We start from the raw sequence: 20639 nt of genomic DNA, 5'->3' as shown, positions 1-20639 counted from the left end.
AATGCAGATGGGCATTTTTCAGTCCCTCCTGAGTTCCCATAACATCTTCTGGAAACCTCTTAAGTACACGCTGAGTGCAGCCCATTCCACAGAAGAGGAAGCTGGGCTATGGCAGGGCTGAAGCCAAGCTGAGGCTCAGACCCACCAAGCTGAGGCTCAGACCCATGCTCTTCTGACACCAGCCTGTGTTCTCAGCACCAAGGTAAGGGTTCTGGGCCTCACTCTTCTGGAGCTCATCACCTTCTAGGCTTTCAGCAAACTTACCCAGAGCTTCCGCACTGCAAGAGACACACTGGTGACAAGCAGTCCCAGGTCATTCCCTCAAAGCTCCTGGTCCAGTGTCAGAAGATAGGCCCAGTACCAGTGATGGCTCAGATGGGTCAGGGTTGGAATGGGGGAGCTTGGTGCAGCCTGGGAATCAAGGAGAGCTTCCTGAAGGAACTGGTCACTTCTGAGATGGTCTCATTCTCTTTCGTCATTCTCTCCCAGTCTTCAGTTCTCACCTTCTGGATCTCTGAGTCTGTATCCCAATTTCTTCATTCTGTAAATCCTCTGAGGGTTTCTCTGTGAGTGCCCTGTTTATCCCTTGCTATGCATCTGGATCTCTCTAGATCAGTTAGCTCTGCATCTGTGAGTCTCTCCTCCCATCTCTTCCCAGCTCCAAGCTTGTCTCTGCTGTTTGAAGAAGTGTCCATGCAGGACCTTGAACACCAAACTAAAAGCTTAAACTTTACCACAAAGGCAGCAGTTGAGACAGTTCACAGATCTGCATTTTAGAAAGTCCTGAGACTAGAAAGTCCTGAGGTCTAGAAAGAGGCTGGGGCAGGGATGAGGCAGAGGGAGATTGCATGGTTCCAGCATGAGGAAGGGATGAGGTTCTCCCAGGAGCATAGTAGTCAGGACCCTGGATTGCAAGGAGGTAAGAAGGGAAGTGGGAAACAATGCCAATCTCGGGGAAGCTAGCCACCCAGGAGAGGTGTCAAATTCCCTCTTCCTCCTTTACTGCCCCCTCTCTGATGTCACATTTTCCAGTCTGGTAGGAGCGTGAGGGCCTCCTTCCCCAGCAGGAAGTGCCCTTCAGTCCCCTGTCATTTGGGCTTGACCACCCTGAAACACCACCCCACCCCCATATCACTAGCCCTCCCTACTCCTGCCTTTATTGACTAACCACAGGGGCAAAGGAGGCGATAAGGAAGGAGAATATTGCCAGAAAATAGGGTTTTGAAGTGAGAACAGAGAGATTGTGAGTTGAGAGATGGACAAAAATGGAAGGATCGGGAGGGAAGCAGAAAAATAAAAGTATGAGTACTGTGAGGCAGTACAATGGGACTGGAAATGGGCAGAAGAGAGAGAGGCTCACAGACTTGGGGAGGGTTACTGAATCATTTGAAGCAATTTACAGACATCATAATCACCCCTAAATATCTGTTCATTTCATTATAGAGATCATATCACTCACATCTAAGAAAATTAGTAATTCTATATGTCATATTCAGTTTATACTCAAATTTCAAATTTGTCCCAAACTATTATAGCATAGAAGGGCATGGTCTCTGGAGATGAAGAAAGTCTTCAATTTCCTCTTTCCATCAAATAGAGATCAGACTTGTACCTGCCTCATAAGAAAGTTTAATGAAGGCCCATGGCACTATTGGTGACATGCAATGAGCCCTCAATAAAATGTTAGCTATCAGTATTACTGTTATTTATTTTTGTTGTTAATCCTCATCCAATGTTATTTTTTCCATTGAATTTTATTTTTTTAGAGTGGAAGGGAGGGAGGGAGAGACACACGTTGATTAGTTGCCTCCTGCAAGCACCCGAACCAGGGTCAGGGATGAAACCTGCAACCCAGGTATGTGCCCTTAAATCGGGAATTAAACCGGCAGCCCGACTGGGACGGCTATTTCCGTTGTTATTGTTTATTTTCCTAATGCTATTGTTATGATAATGCTCCTCCAGAGCAGCCCAGAATGTCCTCAAAGCCCTGGAAGGGGAGAACTCAAACCCTGGTCCAGCCTCCCCCCATTCCCATCCCCCTCAATCCCCCTATGGATTCTGACGTAGGCAGACCAAGGGTCTGGCCGGAAATCCCCCTTCCGGTTGTAGATAAGCTTGGAACAGCCCAGCTGTACCCAAACCCTCCTCCCCATCGCCACCACTCATTTCACAGGATCAAGTCCCCAAGATGGATAACCTGTCCACCAAGCCCCCTGTCCCACTCCCATCACCCCCTGCACCCCCCATTGCCCAGCCTGCTGTTCCCCAAGCATCTGTCCAAGTCCTAGCCATCCCTGCAGCAAAACAGCCCCAGCTACAAGGCAGGCGGACATCCCTGAGGGGGTGAGGGGGAGGCGAGGGGTGTGTGGCTCAGCCCCGCCCCAGCCCCCTGCAACTCGACCTTAGCTTCAACCCCCAGCTCTGACGTCTCGGAAAATTCCCCCCTGCCCAGGCCCCCAGGGGAGGGGATGCATGGTATGAAATAAGACTGAGACCCCAGGTGGGGGCAGAGGAACCCAAGAGAGGTGAGCCATCGTGAACTGGGGACTGGAGGTCTGGACTGCTGGGTCTGAGGAAAAAGAGGGCTTAGGTCCCTCATAACTGGTATGAGCAAAAAGGACAAGAGGCCAAGATTCCAGGAACCTGGGAAGAAGGGAGCAGAGGCCTGAACTACTGTGTCTGAGAGAAGCAGGCCGGGGCCCAGACTGCAGGGTCCCTCAGAGTCACCAGCTCACCCTGTGCCTTTCGTCCCTCTGCCCAGCATTCACAAGCACCCATGGACTTGTGGAAGTGGGATGAAGCATCGCCACAGGGAGTGTCCCTGGGAAACAGACTATCAAGGCTGGGTAGGTTTGTGGGGCTGAATTGTGTGTGTGGAGGGGAGGAGAGGAGAGAGGGGAGGGGGCAGATGGAGGGCCTCCACTGACCCTGACCAGCTCTAATCTGATTGCCTGCAGAAGGAGCTGAGCTTGGCTTCTGCTTCCCTGAAGTGGCACTCCAAGAGGACACACTGACAGAAGAGACATGCTGGAAAGGTGTTTGTGAGCTGAGTCCCCTGGGCGCTGGGGAAGGTTAGGTCTGAGGAGGAAGGGGCGTTCCTGGACTCCTGGGGTTTAGTGGGGAGAGGGCTGCAGGCTTGAGCTCCTGAGGTCGAAAGAGGAGGGGGCTGGGTCCTGAGTCCTAGGTCTGAATGAGTAGGGGTGATAAGGATGCTCAGTCCCTGACAAATACGGACTACTGGGTGAGTGGTTGAGGGGGCTCTCTAGTCACCTCACACTCTTCCCTAAACTCAGCTACATCTCTCCCCCTCGCAGGACTCCCACAGCAGGACTGGAGCTCCGCGTCGCCTCACCCAGAAACTCCATGGGGGGCGGGTGAGTGTACGGGAGGGACAGGGAAGGATTGGGGTCTTCCACCATGGCTGAAGTTTAGCTTCCCTGGTTTTTTGAGGGAGAATGGAGATAGGACTGGGGACGCTTCCTTCTCGTGGCCCGGCCCAGATCCGGGAGCCAGGGGCTCGGGCGTGAGGGCCCGGAGCTCTGACTTCCAGAACTCCCGAGGGAGCCGGGGAGCCGCACGCCTGGCCTCCCCTCATTTCGGTCCGTTCCTCCTCGCAGAGCACGCCTCGCAGGCTCTGTGGTGGTCAGACGGGCCACAGCGGGGGCGCACCGGTTGGGACGCGTGGAGCCGAGTGTCGCCGGCGCCGGGCCCCGCCCCCTGCGCCGGGTCTCCCGGGCTCGCGGGCCCGCGCTCCGCCGCCTCCGCCGCCTGCGCCGGAGGGACCCGCTCGTGGTCGCGGGCCCCCGCCCCCGCCCGCTCCCCCGGCCCGGACGGTCCGGTCGGCTCGGACGGCGCCACGTTCTGGTGCCAGGGCCTCGGCGCCGACCACTTTTCCGGGAGGGGCCCTGGGGGCGCGGGCTGCCCCGCCTCCTGGGACTGGGGGCCGCACGCGGCCCGCACCGCCTCTCCAGAGGAGTGCCAGGGTTCAGGTCTCACCACCTCCTCCGAACCAGAAACGCAGCAGCAGGTGGACCGCGCAACGCTGGCTTGTTATCCCAAAACGAACCACCGAGGTGAGGGAGCGAGGCTGGAGGGGTGGGAGACGGGCCTGGACGCCGAAGGGGGGGGGGGGGGCACCCGAGAGATGGGCGGAGAGGGGCGGGACTTAGTGCTAAGACCTCCCTCCGGAGTCCGCAGGGAAGGGAGGAGTCAGGCGCTGGCCGTCTTCTAAGGAGCGAGGGACGAAGACCTAAGCCACTGAGTTAGATGACAGGTCTCTGAGGTGGGCACCCAAACTCCTAAATTTCCGAGATGGGGCCTGAGGCTGACTTTTGGGTCCCTTCTATGGAAGGACCGCGGAGGAGGGGATCCGGACTCCTAGGTCCCGATTTGGGAAACCTGACCCTTGGACCTTCGAGGCGAGGGACCCTAGGCTCCTGGGCCATCGAAATGACCTGGACCGGGGCCCGAACACCTGAGTATCCACCTGCCGCCCCCGCAGGTCCCATTCAGCTGTGGCAGTTCCTCCTGGAGCTGCTCCAGGACCAGGCGCGTAGCAGCTGCATCCGCTGGACAGGCAACAGCCTCGAGTTCCAACTGTGCGACCCCAAAGAGGTGGGGCAGTCTCCCAGACCCGCCCAGTCCGCCCTGGTCTCCTCTGGTTCAACTTGGCACCACCATTCATTTTGCCGAGCCCTTGGTCCCGCCCCAGCATGCCCTCAGCTCAGCCGCACTCTGCCCCACCTCGCCTGTGCCCGGACCTCACCGGAACCGGCCCATCTATTGCTAAGCCCCCACCCCCTACCCTCTGGCTCCCACCTTCTCTGACTAAGCCTGGCCTTCGCCCTAGGTGGCCCGACTGTGGGGCGAGCGCAAGAGAAAACCTGGCATGAATTACGAGAAGCTGAGCAGAGGCCTGCGTTACTACTACCGCCGCGATATCGTGCGAAAGAGCGGTGGGCGCAAGTACACGTACCGCTTTGGGGGCCGCGTGCCCGGCCTAGCTTACCCAGATAACGCTGGGGTCAGGGGCCGACAGGGAGCAGCAACCGAATAAAAATATCCAGTCAAACTTCCTTCGTGTGCTGTCTGCATCCTTCTCAATGATACTGACTAGACACCTAGACCCGCTGGGGAGCCTGTGTGCACCCTCACCCACCCAACCCCTCCCCACCTGTGTGATCCTAAGACATACCATGACCAAAATAGACCCAGACCCAAGGACTTACTGTGTGCTCATTGTGTGATGAGACATGCAAAGGATTCTAACTCAGTACCCCCATAGGCTCTACTGTGTGTGCATGCCCTGTGCTGGAACTTGTTAAAAAAAAATCAATCAATCAATCAATCAGACCCAATCACTAACTTGTGACTTTACCTACTCTGTCCTTCTTGAAAAAAGGACTGGGGCTCCAAAATGGGCTTACTGTGTGCTCTCACAATGCTAGGGACTGGCAAGGAATTAGACCTACTGCTTACCACTACCTCCCACTCCCCTCCCCCACCCCAAAGCCACCTACTCTTTTCCCACCCAAGCTGGGGAACGTAGAACTCAGACCTAGACTCTCTAAGAAGAGCCTGCCCATTCTGGGAACGACAGAGCCCCTAAAGAGAGCTTGCTGAGTGGTCCTGTGGACAATGCTGGTGATACAGCAGTGACTAAGGCAACTCTGGACCCTGCCCTTATGGGAGACAGACTCATCACCGGACAGGGACAGCCCAGAGTGGTCAGGGCTGGGATAGGAAAACTTCAGGGTAAGGAGGGACCAAAAGGAGAAACTTTATCTTGCCTGGGGAAGAGGAGGTCAGGAAAGGCTTCCTGGAGGAAACACACACACACACACACACACACCCCTGATTTTAGAAATCAGGCAAAGAATGTTCCAGGCAGAAGCAGCAGCATGGGCAGAAGCCTGAAGGTAGGAGATCTCATAGCACTGTTCAATAAACTGAAATAGCACTGTGGTTGGAGAGGAGACCCTGGGTCAGTTCACAAAGAATCTGTGGGGCCATGCTAAGGAGCCTGGGTTTTGTCCCGAGGTCACAGGGGAGCCATAGTGGGGTTAAGCATGGGAAGGACTTGGGCTTAGGAAGATCTTGTTGAAAGGAGTGAATAAAGGCATATAAACAGGTAGTTCCACAAATAATTACAATGTTGATGGACACAGAATGTATAAGAAGCCCCTGACCTAATAAAGTCTGGGCACTGCACCCAACACAGTATATGGGAGGGTTGGAGGCTAGACCAAGAGGAGGATGAAAGCAGTTCTTTCCCACAATTCCTTTGTCCAGTCCACATTAGGCGCTTCATTCACACAAGAAATTCACTCCTTCAACAAATATTTATAGTGTACTTCCTATATGCCAGGTGATATTTCAGATGCTGGAGATACAATGGTAAGACAAAAAGATACTTGCAATCTTTTATTATATTGAGGAAAACAAAAGAAGGTAAACACAATAAAAGAAAGGATGTCATGTCTGAGAGGATACGTGTTATAGAGAAATAAAGTAGAGAAGGGAGATGGAGGCTGACAAGATGGCAACTTCAAATACTTAGTCTGAGAAGGGCTCACCAAGAAGGTGGCATCTGAGCAAAAAACTGAAGGAGGTGAGGCGGGAGCCAGCTGTGGAAGAGCAGTCCAGGCTAAGGGGCAACAAGCACAAAGGCTCTTTGGAGGGAGCCAGTCCACATATGTAAAGGCCTTTGAGGCGGCCAGCTCCCAGGCTGATGCAGTGACAGTGAGAAGAAGGGTAGGAGATGTTGATTTTAAAAGGTAAACTGAAGCAAGCTCAAAAAATTAGTTTATTCAGGAATAGGACAGGCAAATGTAGCAAACTATAGGCAAGTCCAAAGAGACAAAGGGAAGGTCAGCTTTTATTAGGTTTTAGGAGGAAATTGGGGAGGGTGGTTTTGAGCAAAAGTCCACTAAAGGAGGACAAGAGTTTGAGGTTGCAGTGGTTTTTCACTGGCTGCAAACGGTGGCTAGTGTGTTATTGTTGGGCAGCAAGGAATCTTTTTTTCCCTTCTCTCTTTAGCAGGACATAAAATTCCCATGTGAAAAATGTCTCCTTTGTCCTAACCAGTTTGGCTCAGTGGATAGAGCATCAGCCTGCGGATTCAAGGGTCCCAGGTTCAATTCCAGTCAAGGGCATGCACTTTGGTTGCGGGCACATCCCCAGTAGGGGGTGTGCAGAAGGCAGCTGATAGATGTTTCTCTCTCATTGACGTTTCTAACTCTCTATCCCTCTCCCGTCCTCCCTGTAAAATAAATAAATAAATAAATAAATAAAAATAAAAAAAATAAAAATCAATAAAAAAATATATTTTAAAAACGAAAAGAAGCCGAGACCGGTTTGGCTCAATGCCGAGACCGGTTTGGCTCAATGGATAGAGCGTTGGCTTGGGGACTGAAGGGACCCAGGTTCGATTCCGGTCAAGGGCATGTGCCTTGGTTGCGGGCATATCCCCAGTAGGGGACGTGCAAGAGGCAGCTGATCGATGACTCTCTGTCATCGATGTTTCTAGCTTTCTATCTCTCTCCCTTCCTCTCTGTACAAAATCAATAAAATATATTTAAAAAAAAATAAATAAAAAAAATAAAAAAAAAATAAAAACGAAAAGAAAAATATCTCTTTTGAACTAGATGAAAAGTAACACAGACAAGAAGTTGAGAAACAGACCTTGTTAAAATAATTCTTGCCTGGGTGGCGTGCAGGGCTGTGTTGAGAGTCGACCTATGAACCAGGTCACATTCTGATTCCAGGTGAGGGCACATGCCCAGGTTTAGGTCTTGATCCCCAGTGGAGGGCATGCAGGAGGCAGCCTCTCTCTATGATTCTCTCTCACCATTGATGTTCCTTTCTTTCCTTCTCCCTTCCTCTCTGATATTAATAAAAATATCTTATGTTTTTTTCATTATGTGTGATGAGAACTCTCCCTTCAGGATTTTCCAACTCCATTTTGAATAAGGTTTTATCAGTTTTTACAGAGATGAGGGTAAAAAAAAGGGGGAGGGCAATTGTGTAGGTCATTTGTAAGGACTTTCAGGTTAGACTAAAAGTCAGACCAGACACCAGGGTAGGGCTCTAAGTTAAGGAAGGGGAATAATCTGGCAGGTGTTAGCAGGGTCCCTCTGACTGAGTGGACTTGATTGTGGAGGGCAGTAGGGAAACCAAGAAGCCAGGGAGTGGGTTACTGTAATAGTCCAGGCTGGAGGTGCTGGTGACTTGAACCAGATGGCAGAAGATTCTGAATATATTTTTATTTTATTTTATTTTATTTTATTTTATTGATTTTTTTACAGAGAGGAAGAGAGAGGGATAGAGAGTTAGAAACATCGATGAGAGAGAATCATCGATCAGCTGCCTCTTGCACACCCCCCACTGGGGATGTGCCCGCAACCAAGGTACAGGCCCTTGACCGGAATCAAACCCAGGACCTTTCAGTCCACAGGCCGACACTCTATCCACTGAGCCAAATCGGTTTCAGCTCTGAGTATATTTTTTAAAGGAAGAGCCAACCAGATTTCTAAATAGATCAGTTATAAGGTGTGAGAGAAAGGCGTCAAGGACAACTGTCCAGAAGAATAGAGTTGTCAATTTCCCAAGATGGACCAGTTTCTGCCAGGTCCTTTACAGAACCAAGTTTTAATTCTTAACCCCTCCTCTCTGTGATGAGGACTGATTTCTGAATCCTCAGCCACCCAAATCTTTCTGTGTTTGGAAGTGGAGTCCCAGCATTCCTCTTAACATGACAAATGACCCTGCGAGAAAGGCTGGTTCTTTTTCAATACCCGAACGATTTGACCTCCTATAATAATAATATAAGGTGGCCAATCGTCCCGCTATTGGTGGGACAGCCCCAATTTTTAACAATTTGTCCTGCATCCCGAGACATTTTTAAAAACTCCCGATTTTTGGGAAGAATGCACAATAAGTTAGGAAACTATGGGATAACAGAAAGGGAACATATGGTTTTCAGCGGCCATGTGGCTATTTAGCCAGGATATGAGTTTTATATTATTTTTGTTAATTTTATAATGTTAAACTTTAATAATAACAAATAATTGTTGAGAACTGATTATCGAGAACTGCTTATCAAAGTTCGCATTTTTGATCAGTTGTTAGAATTGTGGAATACGCGCTGTCCTTACCAGGAACTAATGCTGCGACTGAATGCGTTTTCTACGGTAAGTAAAGTGTGAACATCAGAAAAATCACAATTAAGTGTTGAGACTTTGAAAGCCATTTTATGTGTGAAATATAATTTAACAAATTCTTGTGAAAAATATCATCTTTTAAACGACAGCAATCTCCAGAAAAAAATTCACTCAAATGAGAAATATGCCAAAGAATAAAATACTATACATAATTTTTATTTATTATATTTATAAATTGTACTTATGTTGAAATTTTAAAACTATATTACAATACTATTTTTGCATTCTATGAAAATTTTTGTTGCTCCATATAGACCAAATTTTTATTTTTTTAATTTTATTTATTAAAAAATATATATATTTTATTGATTTTGTACAGAAGAAGGGAGAGAGCTAGAGTTAGAAACATCCATGAGAGAAAGTCATCGATCAGCTGCCTCTTGCACACTCCCTACTGGGGATATGCCCGCAACCAAGGTACATGCCCTTGACCGGAATCGAACCCGGGACCCTTCAGTCCCCAAGCCAACGCTCTATCCATTGAGCCAAACCATCTCCGCTAGACCAAATTTTTAATCAAGAACGCCCCCCCCTCCCCCCCGCCAATGGTGTCCCGCTTTACCATTGTTAAAATCTGGTCACCTTATAATAATCATAAAGAGGGTATGGGTCATCTTTTGTTCAAGGATGCATCCCCAACCCTTACAAAAATACCTGACACTCAACAAACAATCTTGCACGAAAGGAGTACTTCCACTTGGGTTTTTCCCTAGGCCCACTCTCCAGCCAGCAGCGGGACCCAAACAGAATTGCTTCCCCCGGGGAAAGCCAAGGAAGCGAGGAGAGCCTGTACCAGTCGGTGCAAGTTCATGATTGGACCTGCAGAGTTGATGGACAGCTATCAGTCCAATAGAAGATTGGGGCTCTCATGAATGGGCGTCGTCTTACTAGCCTCAGGGACCGTCTTTCCGAGGGCGCTCTAGCCGGGGGAGGGAATCACTTATCCCGCCCGGCTTCCGGCCCGTTTCAATTCCGCTTCCGGTCAGGCGGAGGAGTCTCTGCTGAGGTCACATTGAGCTGCGAGCAGCTTCAGGGGCGTCTTTAGGTGAGTGCCGAGGGTTCGGGTGCCCGGCATCCCGTCCTGGGGGACTGAGGAACCGGACGCTAGCTTCCCCGAGAACGAGGTGAGGTTTCCGGACGGCGGTGTTCGGCCTCCTGCGGGGCCTGGGGTTCTGCTGTGTTAGTAGTCATGGCTAACATTTAGTTCTCCCTTAATGCCGGGCGACATTCCAAGTGACATAGTAATTCATTTAGTCTCTCTCACCCCCACCCCCCACCCCAAGCCTGTAATTGTCTCTTTTGGCTCAGCGACCATGATATGGATCTTGGTTTGGACTGCGGTGCCCGTAATCCTTGGGCCATAGGCGTGGGTCCCCGCAGTTTGCCAGGGCCGCAGCCTAGTCCTGGTGTCTGGCCCCTCCTCTCCCCTTGGGTGTTGGAGGGGTCACAGTGTCATCCGGACCCACCCTCACCCAAATAGCGGGTCAAGATGGCCTCCCAATTTACTGTCCCAGATCACTCTCACTATCTTGGATCGCTTCAATTTAATACTGGCTTGTTCACCTCGGCGTAAACCCAGGACTCCTCGAAATCTCTGAATAGAGTCAGTTTCACTCAGGTTCCCTGGTGAAAACTGTGTCACCTCATAAGAGACATTGTACCAGAGGTTTTTTTAACCCTGTGTCTACAGAATCTATAGAATTCAAGGAATTCTAGTACTCCAATGGGGGGGGTTACATCTGCATTTTTACTGACCTTTAATTGAAATGTAGCATTTTCTTCACTTAGGCATGGAGGCAACAACCTCAGGAATATTAGCATCTGTGATTTTGTCAGCAATCAAATGGTTGCAGATAGCATAAAATACTTTTACTCATGGTTACTTCAAAACTGTAGTACTTTTTAAATATATATATATTTTTTATTGATTTTTTTTTTTTTTTTTTTTTTTTTTTACAGAGAGGAAGGGAGAGGGATAGAGAGTTAGAAACATCAACGAGAGAGAAACATCTGTCAACTGCACGCCCCCTACTGGGGATCAAGCCCACAACCCAGGCATGTGCCCTTGACTGGAATTGAACCTGGGACCCTTCAGTCTGGAGATCGATGCTCTATCCACTGAGCCAAACCAGTCAGGGGTGTGCAATTTTTTAATCCACTTAAACACATGCTAAGAAAGGGATCACTAGACCCCTCTGAAGAATTCATGGCACCAAAGACATTAAAAATCTCTGCATTGTACATTATATTAATGATTGAGTGCAGCTCCACCATTTGTATACTGTGTGACCTTGAGAAGTCATTTAGACACTTATCTGAGAAACAGTGAAAGTAATAGTTCTTACCTTTTATTAGGCTGGCTGCAGGAGTAAAGCTGTAGGCGTGTAGGACAGCACGTGGCCTGTAGTAAGCGCTCAAAACATGTTCACTAGTGTTATTTTGTGACAGATAAGGCCTAATTTTACCAAGGAGTGACCCTCCCTCCAAACCTTGCTGTCTCATACATTTAGAAAGTATGGATTTGCTCTGTCCCTTATATCTGTGTGTGTGTATGTTGACAGGGAGGAGGTAGTGGCTTATTCACACCCAGCCCGTCTTCTGTATCTGGGGCCCCATTGGGCCTGGGTGGGCTGACATGGTCAGGTTCAGGTCCCATACAACCCCTGCTATCATCCATTCTCTTTGCCTCTAAGAATCAGCAACATGGCAGAAGACATCAAGACAAAAATCAAGAACTACCGGACTGCTCCTTTTGACAGCCGCTTTCCCAACCAGAACCAGACCAGGAACTGTTGGCAGAACTACCTGGGTAAGCAGGACATGATGGTTGGGGAATGCAGATCTTCCCCTGTTCCCTGTTCCCACACCTGAAGTTGCTCACCTCTTGACTCCTTGGGGACCCACAAATCTCAGGCCTTTTTTTATTTATGGACATCCTACCTCACAGGACTGAGGCTCCTTATCAGCTGTGTTCAAGTTCTGGGCCAGTGCAATGGTTCCTATTATGATTTCTTCTTTTAAAGATTTATTTAAGTCCATGGCTTGGATTGCTCTATTGGTTAGAGCATCTTCCTGATATGCCAAGGTTGTGGGTTTGATCCTTGGTCAGGCACGTACAAGGAGCAACAAATGAATGCATGAACGAATGGAACAAATTGATGTTTCTCTCTCTCCCTCTCTCTTTCAAATCAATTTTAAAAATAAGGTGTGTGTGTGTGTGTGTGTGTGTGTGTGTGTGTGTGTGTTATGTAGCACTTGCTTCAGTTAGGCATGGAGGCAACAACCTCAGGAATGTTAGCATCAGTGACTTTGTCAGCAATCAAATGGTAGCAGATAGCACAAAATATTTTTACTACAATGAGTGGGCCTGGGGGAATACCCAATGGATGCACTATTTTCAAACATACATACAGGAAGTACAGAAAACATAATGGACAGCTAAATGAATAATTCTAAAGTGAACCCCCTGTATAACTATAACCTGGATAAAAAAAAGTAGATGTTGCCTGAACTCTGAACTCTCCTGCCTATTGCACATCCTGTATTGAGCACAACACCCTGTTCTCCCCAGTAGAGATGTAACCCTACTGACTTAAGGCAATCATATTTTGGTTTTCTCATCACATTTAGGTTTGCCTCTTTGTGAACTTTATAAATACTGTTTGCATTCTTTTGTGTTGGATTTTTTAAAATATATTTTATTGACTTTTTACAGAGAGGAAGGGAGAAGGATAGAGTTAGAAACATTGATGAGAGTAACATTGATCAGCTGCCTCCTGCACACTACCCACTGGGTATGTGCCCGCAACCAAGGTACATGCCCTTGACCTGAATCGAATCTGGGACCCTTGAGTTCAAAGGTCAACACTATCTACTGAGCCAAACCGGTTAGGGCATGTGTTGGATTTTTTTAAATCAACAGTTCTGAAGATTCGGCTGCCTTATGACATGTAGTTTATTCATTTTCATTGCTATAAAGTTTTCCACACTTTGTTCATGGTCACTTGTGTGGTTTCCAGGTTGGAGCACTTAGGAATAATTTTACTATATACATTCTTAGAGGTGTAATCTGATATCCATGTAAATGCTTTTCTCTCTTAAGGAATGTGCCCAGAAGTGGAATACCTGGATTGATTGTGGGTTTTTTTTTTTAATTAATTACTTACATACATTTATTTATTTATTTATTTATTTATTTATTTATTTATTTTTCATTGATTAGAGAGAGAGATATATCAATTCATTGTTCCACTTATTTAAGCATTCATTGGTTGATTCTTGTATGTGCTCTGACCAGGGATCGAACCTGCAACCTTTGCATATCGGAACACTGTAATAACCAACTCAGTTACCTGGCCTAGGCTAATTAACTGCTTACTTAAAAAAAAAAAAAAGTCTTTTTATTGATTTTTAGAGAGATAGAAACATTGATGAGAGAAAATCATTGATTGACTGCCTCCTGTATGCCCTCATTGGGGATCAAGTCCAAAACCTGGATATGTGCTCTGATTGGGAATCAAACCAGTGACCACTTTGTTATTGAGTTGATGCTCAACCACTGAGCCATATCAGCCAGGCTTAATTGCTTATTTTTATTTATTTTTTAAATATTTTATTGATATTTTACAGAGAGGAAGAGAGGGATAGAGAGCTAGAAACACCGATGAGAATCATCGAACAACTGCCTTTTGCACACCCCCTACTGGGGATGTGCCCATAACCAAGGTACATGCCCCTGACCAGAATCGAACCCAGGACCCTTCAGTCCGCAGGCCGATGCTCTATCCACTGAGCCAAACCGGTTTCGGCTAATTGCTTACTTTTAAAAACCAAATTATCCCATGCCTGTCCTCCTCTCTCAGTTCTCAGACTCCAGCATTTTAGTATCAAGACTGTCTTCCCCTTCCTTTGCCCTGGTTCTGGGTTTCCATTATCCCTACACATGCCCCTCATTGCCCATCAGGCCTGACCTCAGAGTTTTAGGTTTTGTTTTTTTAACAAATAACCTATTTATTCATTTATTCATTTATTGTTGATCCTCACCCAAGGATATTTTTCCATTGATAATTATAGAGTGGAAGGGAGGGGGAAAGACAAGAGAGGGAGAAACGTCGATTGGTTGCCTCCTGTATGTGCCCCAACCAAGGCTAGGGAGCCTGCCTTTGACTGGAATCAAACCTGGCACCCTTCAGTCCATGGGCCAATGCTCTTACCTACTGAGGGAAACTTGATGGGGCCTGACCTCAGACATTTCCAGTTAAATAGCAGTTCTCTAAAGGTTGCAGAGTCAATTTAATGAGTTATATCTAACCCTTTTTAATCCACTTGTAAGGCTATACATTCTTTCTAAAATTGTGTGTGTGTGTGTGTGTGTGTGTGTGTAACTGGTAAAAGGGTATTTCTGAGAGTTTTGTTAAAAAATGTGTTCTAGTTCTGGCTGGTCTGGCTCAGTGGATAGAACATTGGCCTTCGGACTGAAGGGTCCCAGATTCAATTCCAACAAAGGCATATGCCCACATTGAGGCTTGATCCCTAGTAGGGGACGTGCAGGAGGCAGCTGATCAACGATTCTCTCTCATCATTGATGTTTCTATCTCTCTCTTTCTCTCTCCCTCTCTGAAATCAATAAAAGTATTTTTTTAAAAATGTGTCCTCGCCGAAACCGGTTTGGCTCAGCGGTAGAGCATCGATCTGCGGACTGAAAAGTCCCAGGTTCAATTCCGGTCAAGGGCATGTACGTTGGTTGCGGGCACATCCCCGGTAGGGGGTGTGCAAGAGGCAGCTGGTCAATGTTTCTCTCCCATCGTTTCTAGCTCTCTATCTCTCTCCCTTCCTCTCTGTAAGAAATCAATAAAATATATATTTTTTTTAAAATGTGTCCTCGCCCTTTGTCTGAGCTGAACCCGAACCCCTTTTTTCAGACTTCCACCGCTGTGAGAAGGCAATGACTGCGAAAGGGGGTGATGTCTCTGTGTGTGAATGGTACCGGCGTGTGTACAAGTCCCTGTGCCCCGTATCCTGGGTAAGTGACTCCTGCTGGGGCCCTTGGGTTACAGGGGTCTTAGGAGAGGGGAGTTTGGTGACTTGGTGGAAGGTAAGCTGCAAGAGGTGGAGGGAAGACATGGCATCGCACTGTCATGGGATTTGTCCTTTTCTTCCTATAATTGCCTTCTTTTTCTTCTTTCACTGATACATTCAATAAGTCAGGGCTCTCAGCCAAGGTGACCAGAGCTGTCTTCTTGCTAAACCCATCTTGCTCACTCACTCTATAGATATATACTCAGTGCTGTTTTCCTGTCCCTGTGGAGCCTCACCATTTGTGCCATCCTATCCTTTTTTATTGTGAATATTTTCAAATATACATAAAAGTAGGATAATTCAGTGACCACAAAATATACCCATCACCCAAATTGAATAATGTCAATTTTCCCACATTTTCTTCATCTATCCCTTTTCTTTTTCGTTTTTCCTGTTGCTGAAGTATTTTGAAATGAATCCCAGCATGTCCTTTCACTCCTCCTTACTTCAATGTGTATCTAAAAAATATGGACACTAAGGCAGTCAGTCCTTTTATCTCTGATAACTAAAATTCTTTATTTTAATTAATTTGTTTTCATATGTTTTTATTGATTTTAGAGTAAGAGAGAGAGAGAGAAACATTGATTGTCTGCCTCCTGCATGCCTCCTACAAGAGATTGAGCCTGCAACCCAGTCATGTGCCCTGATTGAATGGAACTGGTGAACTTTTGATGCATGGGTCTATACTCAACCAACTGAGCCACACTGGCCAGAGCTAATTTTATTGATTGATTTGAGGGTGGGAGAGAGATATGGGAATGGGGGGGGGGGGATCAATTTGTTGTTCCACTTATTTATGCATTCATTGGTTGCTTGTTGTATGTGCCCTATCTGGAGATTGAACAATATTAGCACTTGATGGCATCTTTATGTTTTTAAATGGTGCTAATTGTCCATTTTGGCAGCAACAAAAGCAAAAACAGAAATATTCACAGCACACTCTAGCCAGTTTGGTTCAGTGGATAGAGCTTCAGCCTTTTGAGTGAAGGGTCCCGGGTTTGATTCCAGTCTAGGGCACATGCCTGGGTTGTGAGCTCCATCCCCAGTCAATGATTCTCATCATTGATGTTTCTATCTTTCCCTCTCCCTCTCTGAAATCAATAAAAATTTTAAAAATTTAAAAAGCAAAATATTATATATTCACAGTATATTTCCTGAGATGTTAACAAGCAGTGAGTTTTAGGGATAAACTAATTCACATTCTCTCCTTTGTTTATGGCCTGAGAGACGCCTTTTTCATGGTGACGTATCAGCATGGACTGAAGTTTTTGTTCAAAATTATATCTATGAACAACTTGGTTGAGAACTGAATTGTTTGCCTACATATGTGATTAACAGTAATTTCTTACTCTTTATTCCATTTGGCATCTTTTTGCACTTGACTATGTCTTGGAGATCTATTTGTGCTGGAGCATAGATCAGCCTTACTGTTTTCACAGCTGCCTAGTATTCTCCTCTATTCTGACACACATCACTGAGTGTTGACTAGGTTTCCTGAAGCGGGCATAGCCACTCTCTTGAAGCTCCGAACCTCACATATCTCCTCATGAACAGCCCTGCAGGAAGTTGGGGATTTTCCTGTGTTATTTTTTCTCCCCCCACTCCTTTAGTGGTTCAGCTTTTATCAGTTCAAGACTGTGATTCTTTGTTTTGTTTTGTTTTTTAAATATATTTTTATTGATTTCAGAAACGAAGAGAGAGAGAGAAACATCAGTGATGAGATAGAATTACTACCTGGCTGCCTCCTGCATGCCTCACTCTGGGGATGGAGGCTGCAGCCTGGGCATGTGCTCTGAACGGAAATCAAACTGTGACCTCCTGGTTCGTGGTGCAGCCTGGGCATGTGCTCTGAACGGAAATCAAACTGTGACCTCCTGGTTCGTGGTGCAGCCTGGGCATGTGCTCTGAACGGAAATCAAACTGTGACCTCCTGGTGCTCAACCACTGAGCCATGCCAGCCAAACAGCCCAGTAATTTTTATCTTTCTGGTCACTGCTGGTTCTCCAGCTCCTGTAGGTATTGGATTGTTGATTGACTGAAGAAATGAACAGGTAGACAAAGTGAGAAAAATTAAATCCACTCATGTGGTTTCCCCATAGAGGAAGGGAGTAACTAACACTGGCTTTCTTTCCACAGGTTTCGGCCTGGGATGACCGCCGGGCAGAAGGCACGTTTCCTGGGAAGATCTGAACTGGGCATTCTCTATCCTTCTCCCCGGGAGGTGAAAGGGGGGCCTGGGTACACCCCACCCTAGAATCCTAAATCATGGCTAAACTAATAATAAATACTTGTTGGAAAAATGTTCGACTGTGTATGTGTAAAGAGCTGGATTACTGGGCAAGACCCTTGGTTGGAAATAGTACCTGGACCAGTAAGAGGGGCTTCAGAGTGAGTATTTTTTAATTTTGTTTTGTTTTTAATTTTAAATATATATATATATATATATAATTAATTTTTTACAGAGAGGAAGGGAGAGGGATAGAGAGTTAGAAACATCGATGAGAAAGAAACATCAATCGGCTGCCTCCTACACACCCCCTACTGGGGGTGCGCCTGAAATCAAGGTACATGCCCTTGACCGGAATCGAACCTGGGACCTTTCAGTCTACAGGACAACGCTCTATCCACTGAGCTAATTTTTGTTTTATCGGCTTAATTTTTGTTTTATCAAAATTTGACCACCTTCTCTGTGCCAGACAATAGAATGAATGATTATATGAAATAGCCTTACACAATGTATATGCTGAAGTTTATGTATACTAGTATGTTCCCTTAATTGTCAGATAATTTTTTAAACTTTTCTTAGGTAATGAAAATAGTATGTTTTTATTATGTGCCCAGCTGGTGTGGCTCAGTGGTTGAGCGTTGACCAGTGAACCAGTAGGTCACAGACAACTCCCAGTCGGGGCATATGCCCAGTTTGTGGGTTTGATCCCTAGTGTGGGTCCTGCAGGAGACAGCTGATCAATGATTCTCTTTAAGCATTGATGTTTCTTTCTTTCTGAAATCAATAAAAAAATAAAAAGTATTAAAACACACACACACACACACATATGTACCTCACCTAGCTTCAACAGTTAAAAACAAATGACCAGCTTCATCTTTAATTAATAGGTAATTTTATTTTTTTTACTAGATAATTTTATTATTGTTATTTTTAATATATTTTATTGGGGTTTTTTTACAGAAAGGAAGAGAGAGAGTTAGAGAGAAACATTGATCAACTGCCTCTTGCACACCCCCTGCTGGGGATGTGCCCTCAACCAAGGTACATGCCCTTGACTGGAATCGAACCTGGGACCTTTCAGTCCTCAGGCAGACATTCTATCCACTGAGCCAAACCGGTTTCAGCTACTAGGTAATTTTAAAGTAAATCTTAGAGGTCATAGTTTATTTAGAAATAAGTATATATATCTAACATAATCACACTATTATTACAGCTAAGAAAATCATAATACTTAATGTCATCTGATAAGTAGTCTTCTATACAATGTGAAATTTCTGTGCTCTGGGCCTCCTCTTTCATGTTGATTGTGGTGATTAAATGTCATTTAATTGGTCTGAATTAAGAAATGTTATTTCTCAATGCCCTCAAAAGAATTGCCATACAAAAACAGCCCAAAATACCATCCATTAAACTTGTCAACAGGGAACTCCTAAGAGAGTATTATTAGCTAGCACACTATGTTGTGGACAAAAACACTATGTTGTGTGTGTTTTTTAAGGCCACTCAAATGGTTGTGCAATAGACTTACCTGAAGGGTATTCAGATATGCAGAAAGATGATTTTTTTTTTAGAGAGAGAGGAAAGTAGAAGGAGAGAGAGTGAGAAACATCAATCAGTTGCCTCTTGCACTCTCCCTACTGGATATGTGCCCAAAACGAAAATACAGTGCCCTTGACTGGAATTGAACCTGGGACCCTTGAATCCGCAGGCTGACACTCTATTCACTGAGCCAAACCAGTTAGGGCAGATGATTCTTGTATTGAGAAAAATGGCCTTAGGGCGGGATCTGCAATGGCTTCCTATGAGGAGGAGGAGATTCCTTTAAACAGGACACTTACCCATGAATAGGGACTTCTAGAGGCTGTAGAGCAAGCATGTCAAACTCAAAGGCTAACATGGGCCAAATAAACAAGGTTAAGTTTACGGGGGCTGCAAAAAAACAAGCTCCAATTTTCATAGAAATGTAGGTTTATTTCAATAGAGGTATGTTGAATACAAAGGGCTGAAATAAATGAGTAACCAACATAAAATAATAGAACATTTTAATAAAATTAACTTCCCAGACACTGAATAACTGCACAAATTAAAAAGTGTAATAAACCTTTTTTCTTTTATTTCACGTTACCTTCTTTTAAATTTATTGATTAAGGTGTTACATATGTGTCCTTATCCCACTATTACCCCACTCATGTCCTCACCCCCCTGTTGTCTTTGTCTATTGGTTAGGCCTATATGCATGCATACAAGTCCTTTGGTTGATCTCTCCCTAAACCTGTTTTCCTTGTGCTCTGAAAGTGAAATATTTTCTGTTCCACACACCAAATAAGTCAGTCCACGACTAATGATGTGACAATCTTGGCTGCTAAAATCTTCGCTGCTAGGATTAATGGAGAGAAATGGTACACCTACACCACATGTGTCAAACACAAGGCCCGCGGGCCAAATCCATCCCACCAGGCCTTGCAATGTGGCCCGCACCGCGCTGTCATCACTGCACTCCGCTGCGTTACCATCACAATGACAGTTTATGACTGTTCAGTAAACCATTCGGCCTGCGATTTAGGCTGGATTTTAGATTTTGGTCCCTTCTCTGATTGAGTTTGACACCCCTAACCTACACGTAAGGCACATAAGGGAAATGAATGCAACACAATTATAGTAATCAGTCATTAGCGAATGTTGTAGTTCTTTATTAATAAGTAGAGGTCCGGTGCATAAAATTTGTGCACGGGGTGGGGGGCCCACCTGCACCCTCTCCAATCTGGGAGCCCTCGGGGGATGTCCTACTGATAGCTTAAGACCTCAGAGAGCGGACCTAAGCCACAGTCTGGCCTCCCTCGGCAGGAGGCGACCAGGCTGATCAGGGGAAGGCGTCACCCCCATCATCGCACAGCTTCTGCTACTGCTGGCCATCACAGCCACCAAGGTGTTTTCATCAACATGGACTCTAGTCTCTTCACAAAAAAATGACAACTTTTTAAAAAAAATATGTTTTTATTGATTTCAGAGAGGAAGGGGGAGAGAGAGAGAGAAATATCCATGATAAACCCTAACCAAATTGGCTCAGTGGATAGAGCATCAGCCTGTGGACTCATGGGTCCCAGGTTCGATTC

The 20639-nt window shown here is 46.2% G+C and overlaps 2 protein-coding genes across 5 annotated transcripts; both read left to right on the top strand.

Annotated features, from left to right (window-relative positions):
* Window positions 1–40: 40 nt before the first annotated feature.
* On the top strand, window positions 41–5075 carry ETV2 (ETS variant transcription factor 2). 3 transcript variants are annotated; one of them, XR_006741818.1, is made up of 7 exons: window positions 41–202; window positions 1767–2846; window positions 2958–3035; window positions 3315–3515; window positions 3551–4073; window positions 4502–4614; window positions 4850–5075. XR_006741818.1 is itself a non-coding variant. In XM_036440416.2 (7 exons), exons 2-7 carry the CDS (start codon window positions 2777–2779, stop codon window positions 5054–5056), a joined length of 984 nt encoding a protein of 327 aa, XP_036296309.1. In that variant the 5' UTR covers window positions 41–202; window positions 1767–2776; the 3' UTR covers window positions 5057–5075. The 3 variants fall into 3 exon arrangements, 2 of the variants coding, with proteins under 2 accessions (XP_036296309.1, XP_045438483.1); XM_036440416.2 differs by having other exon boundaries at window positions 3315–3374; window positions 3618–4073; XM_045582527.1 differs by having other exon boundaries at window positions 4502–5075.
* A 5046-nt stretch (window positions 5076–10121) lies between these two features.
* On the top strand, window positions 10122–17600 carry LOC118720480 (cytochrome c oxidase subunit 6B1). Of its 2 annotated transcripts, none has more exons than XM_036440419.2 (4): window positions 10122–10266; window positions 11914–12030; window positions 15143–15243; window positions 17436–17600. In XM_036440419.2, the coding sequence occupies exons 2-4, from the start codon at window positions 11925–11927 to the stop codon at window positions 17487–17489; spliced, it is 261 nt and encodes an 86-aa protein (XP_036296312.1). In that variant the 5' UTR covers window positions 10122–10266; window positions 11914–11924; the 3' UTR covers window positions 17490–17600. The 2 variants fall into 2 exon arrangements, with proteins under 2 accessions (XP_036296312.1, XP_036296313.1); XM_036440420.2 differs by having other exon boundaries at window positions 10198–10345.
* The last annotated feature ends 3039 nt before the right edge of the window (window positions 17601–20639 follow it).

The sequence above is a fragment of the Pipistrellus kuhlii genome, unplaced genomic scaffold, assembly GCF_014108245.1.
Source record: "Pipistrellus kuhlii isolate mPipKuh1 unplaced genomic scaffold, mPipKuh1.p scaffold_m20_p_17, whole genome shotgun sequence".
Taxonomy (NCBI): Eukaryota; Metazoa; Chordata; class Mammalia; order Chiroptera; family Vespertilionidae; genus Pipistrellus; species Pipistrellus kuhlii.
The sequence above is the reverse complement of the archived record's forward strand: the minus strand, read 5'-3'. Positions and strand labels throughout refer to the sequence as shown.

Excerpts from the sequence above, each read along its gene's own strand:
- LOC118720480 (XM_036440419.2), top strand. The coding sequence starts at position 11,925 with ATGGCAGAAGACATCAAGACAAAAATCAAGAACTACCGGACTGCTCCT. Across the intron at positions 12,031-15,142 it reads CTGTTGGCAGAACTACCTGG|ACTTCCACCGCTGTGAGAAG; the intron begins GTAAGCAGGACA and ends CCCTTTTTTCAG. Across the intron at positions 15,244-17,435 it reads CCCTGTGCCCCGTATCCTGG|GTTTCGGCCTGGGATGACCG; the intron begins GTAAGTGACTCC and ends TTCTTTCCACAG.
- ETV2 (XM_036440416.2), top strand. The coding sequence starts at position 2,777 with ATGGACTTGTGGAAGTGGGATGAAGCATCGCCACAGGGAGTGTCCCTG. Across the intron at positions 4,074-4,501 it reads TCCCAAAACGAACCACCGAG|GTCCCATTCAGCTGTGGCAG; the intron begins GTGAGGGAGCGA and ends CCGCCCCCGCAG. Across the intron at positions 4,615-4,849 it reads AACTGTGCGACCCCAAAGAG|GTGGCCCGACTGTGGGGCGA; the intron begins GTGGGGCAGTCT and ends CCTTCGCCCTAG.